The sequence below is a fragment of the Ovis aries genome, chromosome 11 (assembly GCF_016772045.2).
Source record: "Ovis aries strain OAR_USU_Benz2616 breed Rambouillet chromosome 11, ARS-UI_Ramb_v3.0, whole genome shotgun sequence".
In the NCBI taxonomy this organism is placed as follows: Eukaryota; Metazoa; Chordata; class Mammalia; order Artiodactyla; family Bovidae; genus Ovis; species Ovis aries.
This window is the reverse complement of record NC_056064.1, coordinates 36011557-36037040: the sequence shown is the minus strand read 5'-3', so window position 1 is coordinate 36037040 and position 25484 is coordinate 36011557. Positions and strand designations below refer to the sequence as shown.

Genomic DNA, 25484 nt, shown 5'->3' with positions numbered 1-25484 from the left:
CCGGGTCCTGCGTGGCAGACGAAAGAGTGGCGCGACAAGTTGCTGGTGAGCGCTGCTGGGCTGCTGGTGGGCCGGCGGCGCAGGGCCTACTTCCTGAGCCAGGGTCTGCTGGGGCTTGGTGGCCGCGGCCTTTGCCGCCGCGTGTGGACGACCTGTCCGCCGTGTGCCTGCGGGAGAGACGTGGAGCGAGCTCAGCAGGGCGTTGCTTATCCGATACCCGCATTTTGCCAGTTACCGAGGTTGACGCCTCAGACGGTAAAGAAACTGCCCGTGATGCAGGAGAACCGAGTTCGATCCCTGGGTTCGGAAGAGCCCTGGAGAAAGGAATGGCACCTACTCAAGTATTCTTGCCTGGAGAATTCCATGGACAGAGGAGCCTAGCAGGCTACACAGTTCATGGGGTCGCAAAGAGTCAGAAACGACTGACTGAGTGACTAACACTTTAACCAAGGCCTGAGCGGGGATAGGGAGGTCCCTCCCTAGTCGTTCAGCTTTATAGAGCACTTCCTGCGTGCCAGATATAGTACTAAGCTCTATAGATGAATTACTAAAAAAATTTTTTTTTACCTTCTCACATCGTTGTAAAGTAGGTAATGTGACTATCCCTGTTTTACTGAAAAAGCATGGCCGGGACAGGTTACATGGCTCATCCTGCAGTGTTAGTGAGTATGTTAAGATTGTCTTGCGCACCACCCATCAATGGCGACCCTAGATATTTCTGTAAGAGAACGGAAAGCATCCCCACAAAAACTAGGAGGTGAATGTTCATGGAAGCATTCGTAATGGTCAAAAATGGAATCAAACAGAATGTCCACCAGGTGAATGGATAGACAAAATGTGGCACATAAATGGAGTGAAGTGCTACTCAGCTATAGAAAGCAATGAAGTCCTGACACATGCTACAACATGCGTGAACCTCGAAAACATGCTAAGTCACCGGAGTTCACATACTTAGGACTCCATTTCTGTGAACTATCTAGAATACCTAGTAGATTTGTAGAGACAGGAGTAGGTTTACGGTTGCCAGGGACTCCAGGGAAGGGGAAATGGACTGACTGCCTAATGGCTATGGGATTTCTTTTTGAGATGATGAAAGTGTTCTGGAATTAGATAGTAGTGATGGTGATACAACCTTGCAAATATACTGAAAACTGCTGAATTGTGTACATTGTAAAAAGACAGAATTTTATGGTATGTGATTATCTCAGTTAAAAAAAAGAATGACTCTTGAAATCTCCATCTTACATGCAGAGATCGGTAAAGAGATAGTATTGGGTCTTGTTCCTAGCTCATTAACATTTTTTAATAGTAACCTCCACTTTGTTTATACCTCACAGGGATGTGAGGAGGGTTCCTGTTAGACTACAGACATAGCTGTTCTGAGTTCCAGATTCATCGTATTGGACCACATCCTATTTCTCTGTTTCTTCATTTCTCTGTATATCATTTATTTCCATAAAGCTTGGCCATAGAGCACGACAACTGGACTGAATTCATTGCTACAGCCTGTGTCTCATCTCTCTCTTCATTGCAGGGAATTAACCTGATTGCACATACTGATGGCTGTAAAGAAGTCATCACTCTCACTGGATTCCAGTGAGAGTGACTCTGAGGAGCTGCCAACATTTGCTTTTCTGAAGAATAAACCATCTTCAGTAAAGAGGAGGCAGCCTCAGGAGGATGAGAAGATTGTAGTGGTTGACATCTCAGATTCTGAGGCCTCCTGTCCGTCACCAAAATTGAAAGATCCACCACTTGTTCCAGAGGCCGCTGAAACTGTCATACAAACAGAGCCAGTCAGTGTGCTAAGCAGTGGAAGTGAGAATGAGGAGGAATTTATGCCCCTGGCTGAGAGGCTTATTTGTAAGTTTTTGACTCACAAACAGCTGAGCCCTGAAAAATCCAGCTCCCCATTTGAAAGGGTTTTGGATCATCAAAATAATGAAAGAGTATCACGTGACTGGCAAAAACAGCCATTTACAAAGATCCGTGATATTCCTCTCTGTGGTACCTCAGAGAGGCATGCATCAAGTAACAAGGACCCTGTGGTAGACAATCCATGCCATCAGCTGCCAGCCTACCAAACTACCTGCACCGTCCAGAGCAACAGCTTGACAATAACCAAAACAAATGCTGAGGTGCCCCTGCCTCAGAAGAGACGCAAGTATAGTCAGAAGGTCCAGAAGAGCAGCGCACAGGGATGCCAGCAGTGGGGACGAGCAAGCCAGAAGGAGAGCACCCAGAGGCAACAGGAAAGGAAGAAGAAGACAGCCCTGGTTAACAGGCTGAAAGCTCAGAGGCCAGAGGAGTGCTTAAAGCACATCATTGTGCTGCTGGATCCAGGTCCTACCGACATCTATCTTTCTCTCCTGCTGGGTAAACTGCTTTCTGGGTCCTGCTGACAGTCCCTTTCCCGTCTGTTGCAGCGCTCTTACAGATGGGAGGTGGGGGTCAGCTCCTTGGAGCCCTGCAGTCCATGGATTGTTGCTGTGTGATAGAGGCGCAGGCTGTGCCTTGCAGCCTCACGTGGAGGAGAAGGGCTGGGCCCTCTGAGGTAGGGGTTTTCTGACTGCTGTCTCTCCTCCTCCTTAAGTTTTACAAGATAAATATGCTTTTATCCTAAAGGCTATATCTCAGTCAAGGCCCTACCTGGAAAGCAGATGGCACACTCAGTATAAACTTGAGGAGGGTTTAATAAAGGGCTGTTTTTCAAGGTGTGGGCAGGGTGCAAGGAAACTACAAGGGACAGCTCCATCCCGTGTATAACAACAGCCTTTACTCAGTTTCTCCATCTGGGGTAGTGCTGCCATTTCAGATTGGTTAATGCTGCACTGTAGGATTATGGACTGTTACGTGACCTTGGCTTTGTTTGACTATGCCTTAGTGTGGTGAAAGAGAAGTGCTCTCCACAGACCGAAGTTTCCTTGGTGATTCTTATCTTTGTCACACAAAACCTATTCCTTTCCAAGAGCCGCTCAGCTCGTACTTCGCATTTACCCTCAAAGCCCAGATTACATATTAGTTCCAGATTCTTCAGAAGAGTTTCCTGCCCTCCATTCCCCAATTCCAAATGCGTAGAATATTGGCAGTTACTTCTCAGCCTATTTCAACTAACCTTTCATATTCATTACTAAAGTGCAGTACACCAAGGTTGAACCATTGAGGACTGGGAGGGACGGAATCATGGGTTACTATTTCTTGCCACCATGATTTCATTCCAGAAGAAAAAGGATACTGCAAAATGGACTAGGCCAATGGGGATGAAGTCATTCACCCAGAAGGCCTGGGTTTCTCTCAGGTGCTGAGCACCTGCTGACCTGCCTCCCTTTGCGGGGGTCTGTTCCCTTTAACAGGATGGCGAGGAGGGCTGGGTGGAGGAGCCCATGGTTCTGGTGCTGCTCCTGGCAGAGGTGTTTATGTCCATGATCTACCACTTCAAGCAGGTGGGTACAGCCAGAGGGGTGGGTGCTGAGGCCAGGCAGCAGGCTGGCTCTAAGGAGCAGACATTCACGCCCTTTCTGCCCCTCCATGCAGGGAAGTCTGGGCAGCACTGAGGAAGGAAAGCAAACACTTCGGAGCTTTGTGACTGACATCACAGCGAGGACAGCTGGGAAAGATCTGTCCCTGGTGATTGTGGATCCAGAGAAGCACTTCAGGTTTGGATTTGTCCTCAAGACTTAGTATTAAAAGGGGCAGCTCTTGGGCCAGCAGGGGTGGATTTATTCATCCCAGATCTGGGTCCCTCTGCAAAACAGCATCCCTCCTAGCCCTTTATGACTCTCTGGTCCAGCCTTCTCACACCTCTTCTGCCTGAGCTCAGCCTGGAGCTGGTACACTTTTGATTTCCTCCCCTGCTCCAGCGCTCCGAATCCTCTAAGAAGGAAACAGAGAGTGGCAAGTAGAGAGCAGGCCAAGGAGAAGAAGAAGCAACAGAAACAACCAGAGGCCAGCGCAGTGCCCATGGCGACCAGGGTAGCTATGGAAGAGGTAAGAACTGTTGCCTGAATCAGCGTGGGCACCCACTCTCATCTAACCTGAGTTGCTAAAGAGTAAAATGCCTGCTGGACACTACTTTCTGCCCTGGCACTAGGTAGGAAAGAAGGGCCAAACAGGGAGCCAAGGGATTGGGGTGTAGCTTCAGTGAACAGTGAGAGGAGAACAGTTTCAGACTGGTCTCTCCATGCTCTTCCAGCCCATCCTGCTTTGGGGTTTCTAGGCACTGGTAGATCTGCAGCTGCACACAGAAGCCCAGGCTCAAATTGTGCAGAGCTGGAAAGAGCTGGCCGACTTGGCATGCGCGTTCACAAAGGCCGTGGCTGAAGCGCCCTTCAAGTGAGTGCCCCCCGTCGAGCCCTGGCTCAGTGGCTGGGCCTTGTCCTTTACAATGATTCTGGTACCCAGAGAAGAGGTCTCCTTCCCCTAGCTCTGCTGCTAGTCTGTTGTTGCTCAAGCTTGAGGCAGAAGCAGCTGACTTAACCCTGGGGATTCTTGGAAGGAGCCTTCAAGCACGGTCCCTTTAAAATGTTCTCCTTTAGCTTATATGTGTAGGGATTGCCTGGTGGCTCAGATGGTAAAGAATCTGCCTGTAGCATGGGAGACCTGGGTTCACTGCCTGGGTCGGGAAGATCCCCTGGACAAGGGAATGGCAATCCACTCCAGTATTCTTGCCTGGAGAATTCCATGGACAGAGGTACAGTTCATGGGGTTGCAAAAGAGTCCAACACAACTGAACGACTAACACTTTCGCTTAGGTGTAAGTTTATGTTCTGCAGATTCGTACGGGGTTATCAGTGGACCAAGTTACCAGGATTCATTGCAGATCAGGTCACAATGAAACATGCTTTTGTAAAACAATTTTTTAGCCTACTTAGCTCAAGGGCTGTTCATCGTTAGGACTTAAAATTAATGAGACCTGAGAAGACAGTCGAGTCCTGCATTTTATACCTGAGGGAACTGAGGCCTGAAGAGACTGACTTGTCAAAGTTCCGAGCAAATTAGAACCAGAGCTAGACTCTAAATTGCCTGACACCCAGTCCCCTGTGCCTACGCCTGTGCACACTGCCTCCCCAAATAGAGCCCAGTCTCAGTGTAAGCAAGAATCTGGTAACTTCTCTTAATGAAAAGGAGTAAATGTTGTTTTTAAGGGAATCTAGTTATTTTTTAAGCAACTAGCATTGCCTGGGTGGAACATTGTACACACCTCTTCCAAGGTCAGAGGAAGGTTTTTAAGTTCCTAGTTAAAGGGACAAGTGCAGCAGACAAATGCATGACTTTTAGCTCCTCAACTGCACCGTTTGCAGGAAGCTCCGAGATCAAACTAGTTTCTCCTTCTGCCTGGAGAGTGACTGGGCTGGAGGGGCCAAGGTGGACCGCTCTGGCAGGGGGCTTGCACTGGTCTGGAGGAGACAGATTCAGCAGCTGAACCGGGTCAGCCTGGAGATGGCCAGTGCCATTGTGGACGCCTATCCCTCCCCACGGATCCTGATCCAGGTATGCTCTTCCAGGGGTCACTGCCCAGTGTGCTGTGGGCCTTGGTGGACTCCCAGTTTCCATGGACAGCACTGGTGAGGGCCCAGGAATGCCTTGTTAAGTCCACAGGGCGGGTCTGAGATTAGAGTCAACACTGATCAGGGAGGGAGGACAGATTCTCATCCTCCAACACAAGCTTCCTATCCTCTGTTCGTAGATGAAGAATGGCTGTGGGTGGTGTGGTATTAACAGCTCATTTACTACTTTCAGGCTTATAAGCGGTGTTTTTCTGAGCAAGAACGCCAGAATTTGCTCGCAGACTTAAAGGTGCGCCGTGGGGAAGGCGTGACAGCCACCTCGCGCCGTGTTGGACCAGAGCTGTCCAGGCGTATCTACCTTCAGATGACAGCTTTGCAGCCAGATCTCTCCTTAGACAGTGCAGACTGAAGCCAGCCCTCAGGATAAGGATGAAAAGCTGGTTTCCACCGTTGCAGCATGACTACAGTGTAGGAATGAGGAGCACCTCCTGCAGCACAAGCCTGGGTCCTGCCCACAGCAGGCTTTCCTTGGTGTTGCCATTTGTGATAGTGTGTCTACCTGCCCACCTGGGGTGGAGGCCGAGATGCCTTCCTCTCCTAGCAAGTCAACTGCCATGTATGAACTGCCCCTGCCCTTACCCCAGGCAGCCCTCAAAAATACAAAGGAACAAAGACAGACCACTCAGACATGTATTTAATAATCGTAGAAATCCAAAAGTACCCCAGCATCAAATCTCCAGGCCACAAGTGAACTGCCCTCAGCTGGTGGCCTGACGAGGCTGGACGTGCTCTTGCCTTCCCCCGACCCACCGGAGCTCCCTCACCCAGCCAAGGAACGGGGATCCAGTCACTGTGCCAACTTCTGTATTCTCTTAATCTCATCTTATGTCCTGTGTTTAATTTTAATAAAGCATTTGTACCACTGGCTCTGGAGCTTAGAGGAAAAATAAAGGAATGTATAGTGATTCTGGGTAAGCTGTGGGCCTACGCAGCAGTTCTCCCTGAGGGAGAAAAGAATACGTCTTTTCTTCCATTATTGGGACAGTCACAAGCGTCAGTGCTATCCATGGGCCACTAGTGCTGACAAGCTGGACCCCGCTGTCTCTGAACATGCCAGGTTCTCAATCTCCCTGGGGAAAGGCAGGGAGCTTTCAATCACGAGTATTCTGTGAATGAGCACCATGACGGCCATTTCTGATGTAGTGAAAAGAGGTGAAGGAGGCCACAGAGCAAGAAAATGCTTACTCTGGCAGATAAAGGGAGTGGACAGTGCTGCCTTGCTCATGCTAGTGGTTAATGTGCCACTTTTAAACTCCATGATGTCTAGGATCAATGCTAAACATCAAGTCTCCTATGAAGCTTAGTTTTCAGGTTGCCTATGTGGTATTGAGTCACACCAATTATGTAATAGGGCTGTCACAGACAATGTGGCTTTGCAAGGATCCAGCTTCTTGTTTATTGGCAATCAAGTGATTAATGCTCTCAAACTGATGCCAGGAGCCTGGACTGTGCCCATTTTATAGAAGCCACATAAGTTGTGGCAGGACTGCAGGAGCTGCCCAAGACCCTTATGGCTATGAGATTTCTATTTATAGGTCATAAGTCTGTTTCCCATGAGAGATTCTACACTCCAGCCAAGAGACACCCAATTCTTGTGTAAGTTTTGTTTACTCAGGACATTATAAAGAAGGTAAAATGATGGGGAAAAAAAGATACCAGGGTGGGAATCCAGTTCTGCCCACAGACTAGCTGGAAGACCATAGGCAAGTCATGGAAAGCCTCAGTCTCCCTGTCTACAAGTGTTACATTGGACTGGATAATCTGGAAGTCCTGTCACAGCCCAAGATTTTGTATGGCTGTTAAAATATCTGAATGTCTGAGATCCTTAAAAAGTAGGTATGCCCCTCCCCCGCAATTTAGATGAGATTTGCCAAGTATGGTGTTCCCCTAGTCCCCAATAACACACTGCCTCCTGACCTGCCCTGGCTCCCCAGGGAGGAATGAAAGAAAGGGTCTGTGACATACAAAAGTATAAATGTAGTGACAGCTGACCTTTAGTAGAAATGCGTCTTGCCTTTACACAGCTTTGTATAACAACTAGAAAAGGCTCTCTCCCTAACCCAAGCCTATTCTTTTAAGCATGCAGGTAACTGTCCACACCTCCTATTTCTCCTTATTCCACCAGGGAACCCTGACTGAGGAACAAAGAAGTGTTACAAAGAGGAGGTCTCAGGTACCAAATGGCAGCCATTTGATGATGGCAGGTAGGTCTGACACTAAAAAGAGGTTGTGTCCAGCAGAACCCAATTCCATAGGAATCCAAGCTCCAAGGCTGGGAGGCAGCAGATGTTGAGGACAAGCTCACTGTTGAGAGTCGGTCTGCAGGACCCACTGGAGGATGTCATGGCTGCGCAGGCCCCGGACGGCATTGTCGTAGATGGTGTTCACACTGGTGCAGAGGGGCTGCTGCTGCAGCTCGGTCACCCGACAAGCAACCAGCCCGCCAGCCACACACAGCAGCAGCAGCAGCAGCAGCTTCAGCACAGCCCAGGATCGAGTGTGTTTCCGGGGTGGTGGCTTACGGGGGCGAGAGCCGGACTTAGATTCTGGAGGGGCAGAGTCACAGTAGACAGAGTTCAGGCAGTTAGGGAGAGGCGCGCTCTAGTCAGTGCTAGCCACCTCCGTGCACATCCACTCACACCCCTCCACTCTGATGAAAACTCCCCAGGCCCTCAGGAGAGCACAATTACAAGGAGACTTGAGCTCTTAAAAACTTTGCTATGCAGAGACTGAAACATGAACTTTGTCCCTTGGATCTCAGGGAGTAGATTGAAAGCGGATTCATTGATGCAGATGTCTCATGTAGCATACAGTCCCCAGGGTCCTAAGTTCTCCTCCAGAACATGCCAATGATCCAGGCCCCTGGGGCCAAGGGCAGGGCTTTATCAGGAGGTGTCAAGCATGGATAGAGTGCTGCCCATTTGGGGAAACAGGTTCAAAATTTATAAATACTTCTAATATATAAAATAGCCTGACACACATATTGGCCAAAGTGATTAATACTGGAACTGGGATTACAGGTGATTGCCATTTTCTGATATATACAGAAATTCTCTGCAATTAATATAGCCAGTGCGGGGTAAGCAGGGACAGGCGCAGGCCTCCCCTCCCCAGAGCTTCCCTGTTCAGGTGCCTTCCCCTCAGGGGCCCCTTTTGGCCCAGAAGATATAGTCCTCACTTACACATGGAGCCACATTGCTACACAAATCCAACAGGGCATACTCAGGCAAAACGCTCATGTGTTTTTTACGTGACATGGCTTCCTGAATGCAGGCCACGTAATTCTGTGTTCACTAAAGAGTGATCTGGTCCAACTCGGAAAGAAAATCACAGACCACGCTGGCACCACTGAGACAGCACCACACACTCAGGAGCCCAGTCACTTGCTGGACGATGGGAGGATCTTCTAACAGTCATGTGACCACAAGTGATCTTCACCTTTCTGGGTGATTTTAGAATCTAACCTTTACAAAAAGTGCAACTCCCTGTTCGGGAAATGTTCTCAGCCACATCTGATCCAAACACGTGACACTGGGAAAACAAACCAGTCAGGGCACTAGGAGGGTTCCCATTCCCTGTAAGTGGATCCTCCAAGTTACTCCCAGACTTTAGAGTATTGTACCTGACAAGGTCTGTAAGCTTGTTCGCTCGCTCGCTCACTCAGCTACGCCTAGAAATCTAAGCCATTCTCTCACCACACCCCTCCTGGAACCCTGCAACTGATAGAAAAACCTACTTGGGGCCTGATTTGTTTCCTTCTTAGGTTTCTTCTCCTGCTCCCGCTTGGCCGCTTTGAGGGCGTCGTACTCCTTTCTCCGGCGCTCCTTCTCTTCTGCCTTCTCCCGCTTCCGCAGTTCCCGCTCTTGAGCCTCCTTAGCTCGCTGCTTGGCCTCCCACTTCTTCTCAGCCTCTACAAGAAAGTATACCCCAAAGTGGCTTCTCTCACAAACCTCCAGTGTGCTATCCCAAGTAATTAATATGGATTCAGCTCCCTTCCCCTAATGTGGTGGATCACATGTCTTTCTGTTCTCTGGGAAGTAAGCCCTCCCTAAAATACAATAAGCTGCTCTCAGGGTTTGCCCAGTGGATTCTTATTAAGGGGTTCCTAGCCACAGGCAGCAGAAAGAGTAGGGTGACATAGCAAGAGGGGCATAAGAAAGGTATGGGTGAGGAGTCTGGTGCTCCTTTAGAACTGTGATTCACAGCCATTCACAGCCTTGTACAACTCAACTATGAGCAGAGGAAAGAAGGGAGGTGTTGATTTCATGGGACTCTCATCTTTCCAAGCTTTGGAAAGAAATGTGGCATGGGAGGGCAGGATGAAAAAGTGAGTATTCAGGTTCAGAGTTAGAAAGGTTGGAAATGTTTTCCTGAAAAAGTAAAACTAACAGCTTGTCAGAGGGTACTCTAGACTTCAACTCAGGAGTCTATATAACATTCAGATTTATTCCACAGCTCAAGTATGTTTACATACAACACCCACCTTATAAATAACTGGTTTCTAAAAATGCATTTCCAAATAAGTTATCTGAAAGACTGAAGTACATTTTTCCAAAGCCAGAATGCCACAGATGGTGGTTAAATGTCCTGTTAGGGCTCAAAAGCCTATTTGAACTGTCATGTATCTGAATGGTAGTAGTGTTAGCACTGTAGCTTCCCACTGCTTTGTAAACAAACTCCAAGTTCCAGATGGGCACCAAGAATGCCAAGAACACACTCTGCCCAGCCTTAAGAGAACATGTGCCACCCAGAGGCAAAAGCAGCAGCAGTCACAGTAAACACAGGCAGCATGTACAAGGGATAGTCACAACCCAGGGGTTCTGATCTCGGGCCCGCCTACAGTCAGCACTACACATGTCCCTCTAACCATGGGAGTCCTCCAGTAAGGGGGCTCAGAAGTCAGCCACCAACAGAGCATCTGCTGTGTGCCGGGCCTTGTTCTAAGTGCGTGGATACAGCAGTGAAGAAAAGTCAGGCTCTACTGCCTAAGTCATCTGCTTTCTAGAGAAGGAGACAAACAATAAACAAGTGAACAAACAGTCAAAAAAGATAGTGATGTGTGCCATAAAGGAAATAATCAAGGACATGATAGAGAGTGGCAGGTGGGTTGGCAATTCTAGCTTGAGTGGCTCTGAAAGGGTTATGGTTAACCTAAGGCAACATCTGAGCAGAGATAGGGACCATATGAAGCCAGTAGACAGCCACATAAAGATCTGAGGGAAAAGGAAATCAAGCAAAGCCCCTAAGATGATACTGTACTTGGTGTGTTTTGCAACAACAGAGGCTTGTGTGGCTGAGGGTAACTGTACTCTCTCCCTGGCACGTGGTGTAAGGACAGAGAAGCAAGTAGGCCGGGGCATGGCAGGCCCTGTCAGCCATGTTACTGAGTTTGAATTTCATTCTGAGTTCAAATGGAAGCCATGAGAGGTTCAGCCAAATAGTAGCAGAATTGATTTATGTTTTAAAAAGATCTCCCTGGCTGCTGTGTGGAAGGGGCACAAGTACGAGCCAGGGCATGGTGCTAGGAGGCACTGTGGCAGTCTATCGGAAGGAGACTTGACTAGCACTGGAGGTTCCACAGCTCACAGACTGGACACGGGAGTAACAGAAGAAAGCAATCATGGACACTTTCCCAATTTCAGGCTTGAATGAGGATGGTGATTTCCCATTATGGGGGAACAGGAGGTACTAAAGGGGATCTGGTTTAGCCATGCTTAATTTGAGATAACCTACTAACCGTCTAAGCAGACAGAAAGACAAGCTATTGAATATGGCTGTGGGTCTCAGTGGGGAAGCTGGGACTGGAGAGATGCTGCCATCTACCACCACACTATTCCCTACTGCCCTGCAGGGCTCCTCTCCCGGATCCTAGCTCCTTAAGCATGAGAACCAGCTGGCTGGGGGGAGGACCGGGAAGATGACTAGAGGAGGGGTGACGACCTACCTCGGTCTGTTTCCAGTCGCCGCTGCCTCTCCCGCTCCTGCTCCGCTTGCACGGCCTTCATGTGCTGCAGCACCTGCAAAGGGAGGGGAGGGCGCTGAACCACTCCGGTAACTGTCTTCATGCGGGGGATCTCAGAGACTGCTCCCTGCAGCAGCCCAGATCACCAGAGCCCTGGAAGCAGCTAACAGAGTGAATCCTACCCTGTGTCCTCACTGCACCAGCCTCAGTCAGAGAAGAAACATGAGCCCAGTTCACTCAAGCTCACGAAAAAAAGCTTGTGAAACACAATACCAGTTGGAACCTGTAAAAAGTTCTGCCATTAACAATCACTTCTTGCAATTCTCCCAGCAACTTTTGTGTGGTGCAGAGATAGCACTTTCACTAAGATGTCTTCCTGTCCGACCCCTCCTTTGGCCGCCTCAGGTTCCCCTCCTCCCACTTACGGGGAGTTTTCTTACCCATCTCAGTCCTAGACTGTAAATGGGTATGGACTATTGTCCTTAGCTCTGCAGTTAAGCACAGAGTTTAGCTAATTCCAGGCACAGGTATGATGAACACCTGACTGGATGCCTACTGTAAAGGTAAGGAAGAAAACCCAAGCTCTGATGTCATGTGGCTAGAAAGTAGCCCAGCAGAGAGTGCAGGTCTCCTGAGTTCCTAGGCCTAGGCCAGAGCTTGTCCCTCTTACTTCCAGTGCACAGCGGCAGGAGAGTTCTCAGAGAAAGGCATTATATGTGCTCATTAAACCCTTGCTTTTACCTTATCTTCTTGACTGCATTAAGAGAAGAAAACCTAAAGCATTCTAAATTAAGACAGCAAATTGTCTCAACTATCTGTTTCATGAATGCACTAGGCTATTCACTACTGAATACTAGATATGTATTCAAACGTAAACATCTTTCTTCATGGAAACTTCAGACATGGCTACATCTCTCGGCTCACGGCAGGCCTGCAAAAGCCGCTCCCTCCAGGAACCTGGCTTAAAGCCACAGGAACCCTGTCCTGAGTAACCCAGGACCAGCACCAACAGTGCACCGTCTGACTCCTCTCCAGAACAGTCACACTTACTTAAAAATGGCTGCTCAGCAAGGAGCTACAGGATCTGGAGGAAGGTCAAGCATGATGGGGAGAGGTGTGGCCCAAGTCCCTGTCTCACTCTGAACTATGAATTTTATATGAGTACCAATCATGAAGTTGGTTTTAGTTGGATAAAAGCTGGATAAGTAAGGAACTGGCATGTTTAACAGCTGTCCCTTTTAGCTTGGCTACAATACATGAGGAGTTAGTTATCTGACCACACAGCCTGTTCAGAAATGGGAGAGGCTCCTCTGGAGCCTCTGGAGGGTAGATTTTGTCTACCTATCCTAGTCCACAGCAGGTACTAAGCAGCTGACGATTTCTACTAAACTAACAAATTATGTTTAAAAGGTGCTTTACTATGAACCAAATAGATCAGTTACTATGTAGCTACAGGGTCACAGCTGCCAAGACCAAGCTAACTCCTGGAGACAAGTAACCTCCTTCTGATTGGCCCACACCACTCCTGTACATGCCTAGAGGTGTGGACAGGAGACAGCTCTGGGCAGTGGGGCCAGGAACATGGCTTCTCACCACATCCACAATGCACCATGCTCCCAGAAGCTCTGTCGGTGAATATCTGTGAATACTAAAGACCTTTACACTCAATAAAAGTTATTTTTGTAGGTAAAAAACTAGAATATCAGCATCTTCTTTGGTTTAATACATTATTAGGTGAATGAATAAATGGATAAATCAAAGATGTTGCACATTCAGAGTTTCTCATGTCAGAGATACAAAAGTAACACCTACTTCCCAGGGTTATGAGGATTACCAGATGAAACCAAGCAAAGAAATCAAAGATGTTGCACATTCAGAGTTTCTCATGTCAGAGATACAAAAGTAACACCTACTTCCCAGGGTTATGAGGATTACCAGATGAAACATGGAAAGCACGTAAGACAAAAGAACAGTCAGTGGTGGCCACTGTTAGTCTTCAGAACAGACATCACCCTTAAAGCCCAGTTTGCAGAACAGGACTTCACTAATCACTCGTACTGTTCCCCATTGAGGGCAAACTGTTGCCTTGGCTTCTTGGATGCACTGATGTTGCATTTGGTTTCTTGTAACAATGGGTGATATAGACTATCTAAGAAGTCCTGAGCTAATGGTAAGAAAAGAAAGGCCATTACTCCTGAGATTCATACGGAGAACCCATCATACACACATTTCACTTACATTAATCTAGCATTTAAAGTTAAATCCTTTTTTGTTCACAACACCCCCTAAACATATAGCCAAGTCATCTGGTGCTCAGCTGAAGCAGCAGCAAGGTTCTAAAGCTGCAGGGAAAAAATGACTACAGCTAGAATCATTGAGAGGCGGGTACAGTGCTGTTCTTAAGAAGCAATGTAAAGCCCCTTCAAGGTTATTGGAAATGTTTGCCTTCCAGGCTGCCAGTTAGTTCCTTTCTCCTATGTCAGATGACTCAACTGAAATCAAATGCCAAGTCTGCCCAAGATGTGTCTGTTTCCAGCCATAAACTTACAAATATTAACAACATCTTTATTATCAAAATTCCTATACTAACTTTACTCAGAAAGGCCACAGTCCCTAACCTTTTTGCTCCATATGAACAAATATCAACAGTACAGTGCTGGATCATGCCAGGTCCTGGTTTCTAAGAACAGAAGCATGGCAGCAGAGCAGAAGAGAGCACTGTTCTAGGATTATAGAGTAAACAGAGAAACAAAGGTGCCTTTGCCTGATAGACTCATAGTAGACATGTTTTAGAGACGCTTGTGTTTTAAAAAAAACACAGCTACAGGTGCCCTGGCAGAGAAAAACAAGAGGCAGATCCCAGGGCAATGTGTGAAGAAACAACTGGGGAGCTCCTGCTTACCTTGTTGGCACACTGCTTACACTGCTTTTCATCCAAGCAGTCCCCTGCCACCTTGGCCAGGACAGGATCCAGGGGGTTATCCTTCAGGTCCAGCCACTTCAGGCTCTAAAGAGATGGGGCAGAGTGGCTGGTAAGTCCAAGCACACAGGAAAAGTCCCTCAAAGCAGAACAAAATGAGCAGGAAGAAAGTCCTCTGTGCTCCACTTACAGGGAAAGCCACCTGAGGCTGTGGCAACAGAGTGGTGTGCCTGTCGGCCTCTCTCGCAGCCACATCCCCGCAGTTCCCAAGCACTCTGCCACACCTGGCTATGAAACACGGGCCCAGGAGTCGTTACCTTGAGCTGAGCAAAGCTGACAGGCAGGGTGACCAGCCTGTTGTTGAGGAGGTCCAGGTGCTGGAGGTTGACCAGGCGGCCAAAGTCCGCTGGCAGCTGCCGCAGTTTGTTCTTACTCAGGTCCAGCTTCACCAGGTGTGTGAGGCCACAGAAATCCGACTAGGACAAAAAAGAAAGAACACCTAAGCCTTGGGCTCAGTCCGGGAGCCCCCACCTCAGAGGCACCTATGCACAAATCCCAACTCTATCTTGTACCAGCTATTCCAGCTTGAATGAAAATGGAGATAGCAAGCATCACTGCTGGTGGTAAGCAGTGAGACAGGTGCAAAAAGGCTGAGCTGGAAGTAGCCATTACGTAAGTGTGGGTTCCTTCACCCCCAGTTCTCTGACCTGCCGTCAACAGCACACTGTATTCAACTTTCATAGAAGCTGCCCAAACATGGTGTGACCATCCAATTTTCTAAAAAGATCAAGGGCTCCTTGTGTGCATGCATGCAGCTGCATCCAACTCTTTGCAACCCCATGGACTGTAGTCCTCCAAGCTCCTCTGTCCATTGAATTCTCCAGGCAAGAATCCTGGAGTGGCTTGCCATTTCCTACTCTAGGGGATCTTCCCCACCCAGCAATCAAACCTACATCTCCTGCATTGGCAGCTGGATTCTAAACCACTGTGCCACCTGGAAAGCCCCTGTTCTTTGTGTACCCAGTTTTCTTCTGCATTGTTCTTTGCAGCACCTAGCACATTACTGAGTACACATGCTAAAGGAGTATTCTGTGAATGATTGACTAAACAGGCTGGGGCCCATCCTACTCATATCCTGGCTCTTTGGCACAGTTAAAAACATCCCTCTTGTCATTAAGTCTTTGCTCGGCACTCATCTGAAGTGACGGTCCAACCTCAGTTAACGATGCACCATTTGTTCTCTGCTGCTGCTAAGTCGCTTCAGTCGTGCCTGACTCTGTGCGACCCCATAGACGGCAGCCCACCAGGCTCCCCCATCCCTGGGATTCTCCAGGCAAGAGCACTGGGGTGGGTTGCCACTGCCCTCTCCGATTTGTGTTCTCTGGGAACCTGTAAATGCCAGTGGATCTACACTTCAGGGGAAGACATGACAACTGAACAAATTCAAACTGAAAAACGCACTTGGTGGTACCAAGTGACAATCTGACAAAGTTGCAGCAGGCTGCAAGGACTTGCTTCCCTTCTTTAACTAGATATAAAATACTCCTGGAAGAAGTGGAATCTCAGATGCTTTTTCCCAGTGTTAGAAACAAATCTCGATGAGCTGCAAGAAGATGCTATAGATGATAAGTGAGGCCCAGGAGAATACTGAGATGGAAATGGACTAATGATCCAGTGAAGAAACTGCCAACTTCTGAGACTTGATCCCTGAGCCAGAGCCAGAAGAGTATGGCAAGCAGTGACAAAGCCAGAATAATGGGCAGAAAAGGCGACAATGACAACTTAGGCCTGCCAGTGAAGGAGCACTGTCATGGAGGAGAGACCAACCAGGACCCAGGAGGGGCTGAGCAGGGCTGAGTGATTCACAAGTGGAGCAAAAGGAGAACTGGGAGAAGTTGTTCAAGGAGAGTCAAAAGTATTAGGTTGGATGCGCTAAACAAAACTGTATTTCAAGTACTGGGAAGCTAATGATGATAGTTCTACAAAAACACACTTTCTCCTGTTCCCCATCGAAACATGCACAAGGAGACCATTCCGAAAAGCTTTCTCTCTGGAATGCAAAGAAACTTACAAAAGAGCCTGTAGCCTCCTCTGCTGCAACAAGGAAGTAAACTGTTTTTCAAAGGAATAAAATAAGGCTGAAAAAAAGATGAACCCAATAAACAGTTCAGCCAATATCCTGTTGAGTTTAGTTTTCAGTGGCCTGGTTTTCCCACTGTTCTTAAAGAATGAGGTCTCTACTTTGCTTCCCTTCCCACTGAGACAAACCACCCCACTCTACCTGCAACACACTCCAACTTAGTGGTAGCCTGCCTGCAGGCCTATCCTAAAATTATATTTTATGACATGACCCCCCCCCCCCCGACAGGAAGGAGAAGCATCAGGGCTCTCGAAGAAATCATGCTTGCTTGCCAGCCTTACCGGTAGAGTTGTCAGTTTATTGCAGGACAGATCCAGTATGGTGGCCTTTGGGAGGGCAGCCTAGGAAGGGAATGAGAAAAAAATGTCAGATCAACACATGGAACAATTCAGTGACATCTGCTAATGAAGCATTTTCCAGAGAAAGTTCCCACAACTAGAAAAGGCCTTGTTAAAAAAAAATACTAAAGTATAATGTTCCTGGAGACATGAAAGGAAACCTAAGCCAGTCAACCATGACCAAGAGAAGAATGTAAAGAGAAAGGATGTGGCTGTGAAACATCCCAGAAAAAAAACAGGTTCTTAGAAATTCTCCATAGCACTTTTAATATTCTCTCTAGCACCATCCTTATTAGGTTTCAGGAAAGAGACTCTGTGTAATATAGCTTTGTGATTTCCATATTCTCCAGTTCAGAACCTTCCAGGCACTCAACATACCCTTGTGACTAAATGAATGAGTGAATGCAGAGTGAAAAGAAGGCTCTCCTAGCCCACCTATTTTCCCATGGGGTTCAGACTGGAAAGATTCAGCAAAACTGACCCTTCTGTCTCTGAGGGGTGGTGCTGCACCAACCAGATGCCTGGGGTAAATGATTTGGGACATCAGTCCTAAGGCCAGGCTGAAACATGGGGAAGAAGGCAAATATACAGTTAAGGACACGGGGCCAACACGCACTTTCTAAATGTGAGAAAGTCCCAAGAAGGAGGTTTGACCACCTAAAACGTTTGAGATATTACAGTGGGAAGAACACCTCAGTAATAGCCACATGCATCAGTATTTGCTACCTCCCATGTAGTTTACATTACAATCTTATTTAATTCTCCCAACAATCCTATGAGATGGGAACAATTATCACCATTTTATAAATGAGGAAATCTAGGCTTAAAGGTTAACTAGCTTGCCAAGGGCACTCAGCTATTACACAGTGAAGTTGATAGATGAACTAGGAACCCCATTCTAACCTCCATATTACAGCCAAGGTGGAGGGTAAACTGGGCCAAGTGCCAAAGGTAAATGTAATTCATTAAAGGCAGTGAGGAAAGTGTAGGTCATCCAAAGTGAGGCTACGGTGGGGGATGTGGGTAGGGAACCAGGTGGGCATAGCAGGGATATACCATCCAACTCCACTTTGGCAACAAACTAGTCTTGTAATGTCCCTGGGGCCTCAGGCTTGTTTCCCAGTTGGGGATGTGAGAGTAGGTGGGTGGAGGGGTGAGCCACAGAGGCGCATATTCCCGCCAGTTTCAGAGTTGGGAAAACTTTGCCAACCAAGCAGTGAGATTTCACTCTCTTCGTGGAAGGACGCCTCAGGGCTGGGGCCGCAAGCTGGGATTGCTGACTTCCTAGAAAAGTCAGCTTCTAGGCCACACCCAGGAGTACCCGGAGGCCTACTCGGACCGAGTCATTCATTCATTTGTTCATTCATTCTCCGAATACATCCAGCAAACGCTCCAACAGCTCCCACTTTGGGTAGTGCACGGAGCTGAACGCTGTGAAAGCCTCAGGAATGGGGGTGGGTGGGGGCGGACGAAATTCACTCCTCACCCTTAAAAAGTCCATAGCCAGACAAGCAGCTCCTTCCCATCTGGAATTGCGCCCAAGTGACACGTGTACATCCCAGGAAGAAACTGGAGCCGGACGCGGCCTCCCCGGGGACTTAGTCCCACTCCCCCGACCTGTTCTAAGCCATGGAAACTGAGGCATGGGAAAGGAGGTGACCTACGCAGCAGGGGTCAGCGCCAGTCGCGGGTGGGCGCCTGGGCCTTGCGGGACTGTACTGACCAGCTCCTTGACCGGGACCTCATTCAGGTCGCTGAGGCTCAGGTCCAGCTCGTTGCCGTCCAGCTTGTCGCGGAGGTTCCCGCCCTTGCTACCGGCCTTGGTCATGGTGACGCCGGCTAAACGGGACCCAGCTGCGGGGTACTGACGGGCAAGGGAAGCGCTGAGAAGCCGCTCGTCAGCTCACCGGACTCGCACCCAACCGACAACACCTGCCCCCTCCGCCACTGCAGGTGCGAGACCGCCGCCTCCCGTCCGCCTGCTGCCGCACTCTAAGCCCCGCGCCCTGCTCCCACCGGTGCCACCGCGACGACGACCACTTCCGTGTCCACGTCACCTTCCGCGGCCACTGAGACGCGCTGGGCCAGAGGGGTCTGAGCGTGTGAGGGAGCGCCCTCTGGCGCCCAGGATGGCGCCCCGCTGTCGCCGCCAGCGCCGGTGGCGGCGAGGGGGGAGGGGGCGCGGAGGAGCGCGCGGGGAGGAGCGGAGGAGGGGGAGGCGGCGGAGCGGGGTCGGGGGAGGTGGGGAATGCGGTTCAGGCTTCAAATTCCGCTGCCTGTTAAAGCAGACACGTTCCCTGGTGCCCGGAGGGCGCGCTCCCAGGCAGTCGTCGCTGGTACTGTCAGGAGGCGAACAGACTGGGGGGCCAGAAGACCTTGGCTCCATCCAAAATTTACCTCACCAGATCTCCCCCATCTTGGATTAGGAGCAGAAACTGAGTGTTCTTCAAAATTACTCTTTGTCCTTTATTTAACAATCCCCAAACTATCATCTTCCAGAAAACTTTGCCTCTCTCATCTCCTCCTCACTGCCCCAAGCCCTTGTCCAGGCTGCCATCAACGTGAGCCTGAATTACTACTCTGAATCTCTCTCCCTCCCATCCACCCCCAACCCAGCTGCCCAGATGATCTTTCTAAACATTTAGCCAAGTCTCTCCTTTGCTTAAAACCCTTCAGATAGCTGCGTGTAGGATATGGGCCTCTCTCATTTCTGCATTGAGTCCAGCGTGCTCCTGCAGCCTCCTGACCAGCTCTGGTCCCTGCCTGTGATGCTGTGGAGGCTTCCAATAGATGGTCTCCACACATTTCCCTCTCCAGAAATGGCCCTGCCTTCCCCACCACCTTCTCTGCCTAGTTAATTCCTAGTCCTTCAGGAAACTTCCCTGAGGTTTATGAGTCCTTAAGCAATCACCATTAATCTACGGATACATGAGAAATGTGCATAGTAATGGTCCCTGGCTGATAGGACCGAAGGAGCAAAGTACATATGACAGGGTCTGGCACTTAGTAAGTACCCAACAAATACTGGCTATCACTCATAATCCACCTGGTGTTATACTTTCCTTTATGTCTCTTTCCTCCACTCTGGCTTGTGATGGATGGCAGGGATTTCGTCTTTGTATCCCTCCCCAGAATCTGATTCAAGGTAATTGCTCATTCAGGGGTCTGTTGAATAAATGAATGAGGCACTTTACCCACTGCAGATCTCAGTTTGCTTATCTTTGAAATGGACATATTAAAATTTCTCTCCGAGGGGACCTACAAAGACTGAATGAAGTCAATGCTAAGGCCTACTCGTTTAGCAATCATTATGTGCACCTCTTCTCATCCCCAACAAGGCCCTGTGCTCTGGGCTTCTGGGAAACAGACAAGGGCAATTGGGTAACAATGCATTAGCACTTGGCAGTCTCTAAAGCCTTTGAGCATCCGTTCTTAGTTTGATAATGTACATGAGGAAACTCTGAAACACATTATTGTTAGCTCTCTTTTATGAAGAAAGAAGTAACTTGGGAGAAGTAACTTGACCTCAGTCACACAGATGTTTGAGGGGAAGACCCAAATTTTTAATTCCAAATCCTATTTCTTTTCACTACACCCTATTTCTCTACCCCTACTCTGGGAACCTACACAAATAATTATTATAGAAGGAAAAAAGAATAAGAGCCTTAACACACACAGGTAAAATCTGTCTGTGAATCTGTAGGTGTACATTTGAGTGTGATAACATCAGACCAACATATGTAAGAGCATTCTGTGTGTCTAGGACTATACGTATATTACATGTATTATTTCTTTTAACTTTTGCCTTACAAGGCAGATATTATTTCCACTTTACAAAAGGATTAATAATTAAGGCTCAGAGAGGTCAACTATTTAACTCTAAGGACAGTCACAGCAAGTGAGTGTATTTGGAGGAAGATGAGTCATACCTGGGCTTCTCTGGTGGCTCAGATGGTAAAGAATCTGCCTGCAATGTGAGAGACCTGGGTTCAGTCCCTAGGCTGGGAAGATCCCCTGGAGAAGGCAATGGCAACACACTCCCTGGAGAATTCCGTGGACAGAGGAGTCTGGTGGTCTATGATCATACCTAGTATGTCAGAGAGGGGAACCTGGGAGAAAGGATAAAATCAGAAAAGTCTCCATGGGAGGAAGTGACATTTAAGTTGGGCTTTGAACAATGGGTCAGATTCAGACAGGCAGAGATGCCACACACAGCAGCAGAGTGAGGAACTGATTGCAGCTTTTCACTTTGAAAAAGACTTCTTCACTCCCTGAGGCTGGAAACCCACAGCTTCATGAGATAGTGAAGCCTGCCATCTGTTGGCAGCTGTTTCCTTGGGAACGAGACTGGCCTTGTGCTGCATCTCATCAAATGAAGTGCCATCTTGTGCCAGGATATTGAGGCTGTTTGAACAACTGCCACAGGTAGCACAGCCCTTGAGAGGCCAAAGGTCAGGACCAGGACAGGAGGCAGCGGCTTCCCTGGGCATCAGGCCAGTGCTGCTGCTGCTGCTATGTCCAGCACAATCCTGGCAGGTCGCTCCAGCTCTCCAAGCTTCTGTTTCTCCTTCTGTCAAATGGGGATAATAAAGTGGGAAAGTGTGTCAAGGACCCACAGAGAGACACACACAAGAACGAGCTGAATGGCACCATGCAGCGGCGTGAATCTTTCCGAGGCAGCTTTCGTGTGTTGCCCCACAGCCGGAGGTGGATTGGAAAATAAAGGCAGACTCAGAGTGCCCTTGAAGGTTGGAGGCCCCAGTGTACTTTTTAAGGCTCATGATCTTTGTTTATATAGTTTACTTATTTACATAGGTTTGCTTTAAATACTTCCACGTGTAGAGAGATACGTTTATGTTCTTATAAATGAGTCTGTCCCAAAGTAAACTTCAAATTTAAAGCAACTGTAATTAGAAATCCCTAAAAGATTTTAAGACGAAAAAATTCTAATTCAGATCAAAGGGTAGATGCATGAGAATTGCCAAAAGCGCTTCATGAAATGAAAAAATACTCATTCGGGTTCTGCCCGACCATATATTAGATGTTGTAAGAAAACTCAGAACAGTATAGCATTGTCATGGGCAGGTGTCAGTGGAACAACATAGAGAGTCTAGAAACAGATACAGTTCTTAATATAAAATTAACATTGTATTTATAGTCAAATCCATCAAAAGGGGAGAGCTGAACAAATTAGAATGTACTTGTACAATGGAACCTCACTGTGGAATATTATGCAGTCATTAAAAAGAGTGCACTTTTTAAAAAAATAAATAAATAAAAAGAATGCATAGAACTACATGTACTGACCTGGAAAAAAATATTTGTTGTATATGCTCAAGCAAAAAATGGAAGTCACTAGAGTCATGGCATAGCATTTTAAAATTTTGACCTTATTTCAGACTTACAGAAAAGTTGCAAGGATAGAAGAAAGAATTCCTGGATACCCTTCACCCAAATTTTCCAACTGTTAACATTTTACTACAGAAACATCTACATATTTCTGAAGTACTTAAGAGTATGTTGCCGATGTGATACCCTTTATCCATAAATACATCACTTGTGTCTCTCTCAGGTACAAGTAGAACTCATAGAAGCACAGGATAGTTATAAAAATCAACAATTTAGCGCTGACCAATACTATTATCAGTCTATGGACCTTACTCAGATTTCATCAGTTGTCCAGCATGATTTCATTTTGGGGAAAAATACATAAAGGGAGAGGTGAAGAAACATTTACGTATGTCTGTGCTTAGCTTAGTTGCTCAGTTATGTCTGACTCTTTGCGACCCCATGGACTGTAGCTGCCAGGCTCTTCTGTCCATAGGATTCTCCAGGCAGGAATACTGGAGTGGGCTGCTATTCCTTTCTCCAGGGGATCCTCCCCACCCAGGTATCAAATCTGGGTCTCCTGCATTGTAGATGGACTCTTTACCATCTGAGTCACCAAGGAAGACCTTTACATAAATCTTCATGTTGTGTAAGAGCTTGGGAAAGGTATAGAAATCCAGATTTTTAACCTTACTTACCTTGAACATCTGTTACAAGGTGCATGTATTATAATTTTGTAATAAATTACAATGAAGAAAAGTTTACTATAAATAAATAATGAATGAATTAATAAAATCACTATAGGTTGGAGACAAAGTTGAGATCAAGTCCTGGTTCTGCCAACTTTGGATACATCACATAATCTCTCCAATCCTGGATTTCCTCATCATAGATTTCCATCTATAGAGGAAGCTATGTTTTCAATAAGGATTAATTTAGAAAAAATACACAAAGTTCTCAGACAAATTTCCCTAGAAGACACTTGAAAAATAATTCCTATAAAACCAACCAACTCTTGCATGTTCCCACCTCCTCCTCCTTGCTCATGCCATTCAACTTAAAATATCCCTTCCTTCCTCTCCACTACCATCATTTTTTCATCCTTCAAGGCCCAGTCTAGATGCCACCTCCTCCAGAAATCCTTGTCTGATTACCCCAACCAAAAGTGATCTCTTTCCACTGATGCCCTATGGCTTCCCCTTGCCCTTTGCATTAGAATTGTTGGCAGGGATAACAATGATTGAACCCCAGGGAGTCTGCTGGAGAGCTCAAAAGAAAGGCTGTCCTTGCTGATCAAAGGCTATGCTATGCTTCTCTGCTGATTCTGTCTGTGTGTGATGCCTGGAACTGCCATGATGAAACCATCAGGGATTATACTGCCTCTCCAATGAGAGTGGAAGAGGGATTAGCTTGGGTCATGGTACCAGCATTTGGAAGCATCCTGACATACTGCCTAGGCCTTGAAAGGCCTCATTTCTTGGTCATAGGGTTTGAATACCACCAAATGGAGATTCTTTTTCTATTTATATCTCCTACTATATATAGTAGGCATGCTAAGAATATAATTTGAGTCATTTGTTTGACTCAAATCACTCAAGATATATTGAGTACCTACCACATACCACATGCTAGCTAAAAGCACTCTGGAAATAAAATCCATAACCATTATACACTCTGCCTACCTCTCTTATAGGCCCTGCCTTGCCTCCCACGACTCCCAAAAATGCAGTCCCATAGCAATACTAACAACTTCCAGAATGTACATGCTCCCTGTCTTCACATATATTTTCTCCATACCCCTGTTTATAGATTCTGCCCCTATTATATCCCACCGTCCACAGTTTCCCCTTCCAGTCCTGTCTGGGGTGGGCTGCATAATGGCTCCCAAAGTTATCCATGCCCTAATCCCTGGAACCTGTGAATATGCTACCTTATATGGCAAATGAGACTTTTCAGATATAATCAAATTAAAGATCTTGCGACAGCGAGATTATTTAGGAAATCACAAGTGTTCTTATAAGGCAGAGCGAGACTGAACATAGAAGGGAACGAGGCAATGTGACTAAGGAGGCAGAGATGAGAGTGAAGCCTGGAGCCAACAGAAGCTGAAAGATACAAGGAACAATTCTTCCCGGAATATCTGGAAAGAACTAGCCCTGCCAACACCTTGGTTTTACTCCATAAGACTCACTTCAGACTGGCCTCCAGAGCTGTAAGAGAATAAATTTCTGTTGCTTTTAGCCATTAAACTTGGTAATTTATTCCAGTAGTATTAGGAAGTAAAGTAAAGTGAAGTCGCTCAGTCGTGTCCGATTCTTTGCGACCCCATGGACTGTAGCCCACCAGGCTCCTCTATCCATGGAATTTTCTAAGCAAGAGTACTGGAGTGGGTTGCCATTTCCAAACCAATACACTACCCACTCAGCTCAGACCTCTCAGTGACCTTTGGTGACACACTTAGAGTAGTGCCTGTCCCCTGCGTCCTTCTCTCACAGCACTGGCCATATCACACACCACCATCAGTTTCAGAGGTGATGTTCTCTACTAGACAGTGAGTTCCCTGGGGGTAGAACCCTGTCTTATTCATATCTGCAGCCTGAGAGCCCACACTTGGCCGTATCTAATGGGAAACAGTGTCAGACTTTATTTTGGGGGGCTCCAAAATCACTGCAGATGGTGACTGCAGCCATGAAATTAAAAGACATACTCCCTGGAAGGAAAGCTATGACCAACCTAGACAGCATATTCAAAAGCAGAGACATTACTTTGCCAACAAAGGTCCGTCTAGTCAAGGCTATGGTTTTTCCAGTGGTCATGTATGGATGTGAGAGTTGGACTGTGAAGAAAGCTGAGCGCCAAAGAATTGATGCTTTTGAACTGTGGTGTTGGAGAAGACTCTTGAGAGTCCCTTGGACTGCAAGGAGATCCAACCAGTCCATCCTAAAGGAAACCAGTCCTGGGTGTTCATTGGAAGGACTGATGCTGAGGCTGAAACTCCAATACCTTGGCCACCTCATGCGAAGAGTTGACTCATTGGAAAAAGACCCTGATGCTTGGAGGGATTGGGGGCAGGAGGAGAAGGGGACAACAGAGCATGAGTTGTCTGGATGGCATCACTGACTCGATGGATGTGAGTCTGAGTGAACTCCGGAGTTGGTGATGGACAGGGAGGCCTGGCGTGCTGCAATTCATGGGGTTGCAAAGAGTCGGACACGACTGAGCGACTGAA

The 25484-nt window shown here is 47.5% G+C and overlaps 2 protein-coding genes across 3 annotated transcripts; one reads left to right on the top strand and one right to left on the bottom strand.

The window, feature by feature from the left end:
• The first annotated feature begins 2 nt into the window (after positions 1-2).
• Positions 3-6434, top strand: EME1 (essential meiotic structure-specific endonuclease 1). Of its 2 annotated transcripts, none has more exons than XM_004012768.5 (9): positions 3-45; positions 1535-2343; positions 2427-2554; positions 3354-3443; positions 3535-3656; positions 3861-3987; positions 4217-4332; positions 5301-5490; positions 5740-6434. In XM_004012768.5, the coding sequence occupies exons 2-9, from the start codon at positions 1560-1562 to the stop codon at positions 5914-5916; spliced, it is 1734 nt and encodes a 577-aa protein (XP_004012817.3). In that variant the 5' UTR covers positions 3-45; positions 1535-1559; the 3' UTR covers positions 5917-6434. The 2 variants fall into 2 exon arrangements, with proteins under 2 accessions (XP_004012817.3, XP_012041296.3); XM_012185906.4 differs by having other exon boundaries at positions 3-255.
• Positions 6184-18961, bottom strand: LRRC59 (leucine rich repeat containing 59). Its single transcript, XM_004012767.6, has 7 exons — positions 18651-18961; positions 16871-16930; positions 14767-14925; positions 14432-14536; positions 11512-11584; positions 9304-9477; positions 6184-8113 (listed from the first exon to the last, which is right to left on the bottom strand). Exons 1-7 carry the CDS (start codon positions 18753-18755, stop codon positions 7869-7871), a joined length of 921 nt encoding a protein of 306 aa, XP_004012816.1. The 5' UTR covers positions 18756-18961; the 3' UTR covers positions 6184-7868.
• Positions 18962-25484: the final 6523 nt, after the last annotated feature.

What these genes read in the sequence shown, in the direction of transcription:
- LRRC59 (XM_004012767.6), bottom strand. Translation starts at nt 18,755, where the DNA reads ATGACCAAGGCCGGTAGCAAGGGCGGGAACCTCCGCGACAAGCTGGAC. An exon ending in AGGTCCCGGTCAAGGAGCTG is followed by an intron (nt 16,931 to 18,650) that starts GTCAGTACAGTC and finishes TTCCCTTCCTAG; the next exon opens with GCTGCCCTCCCAAAGGCCAC. An exon ending in GTAAGCAGTGTGCCAACAAG is followed by an intron (nt 11,585 to 14,431) that starts GTAAGCAGGAGC and finishes CTCCCTTTGCAG; the next exon opens with GTGCTGCAGCACATGAAGGC.
- EME1 (XM_004012768.5), top strand. Translation starts at nt 1,560, where the DNA reads ATGGCTGTAAAGAAGTCATCACTCTCACTGGATTCCAGTGAGAGTGAC. An exon ending in CCAGGGTAGCTATGGAAGAG is followed by an intron (nt 3,988 to 4,216) that starts GTAAGAACTGTT and finishes TGGGGTTTCTAG; the next exon opens with GCACTGGTAGATCTGCAGCT. An exon ending in GTGGCTGAAGCGCCCTTCAA is followed by an intron (nt 4,333 to 5,300) that starts GTGAGTGCCCCC and finishes CACCGTTTGCAG; the next exon opens with GAAGCTCCGAGATCAAACTA.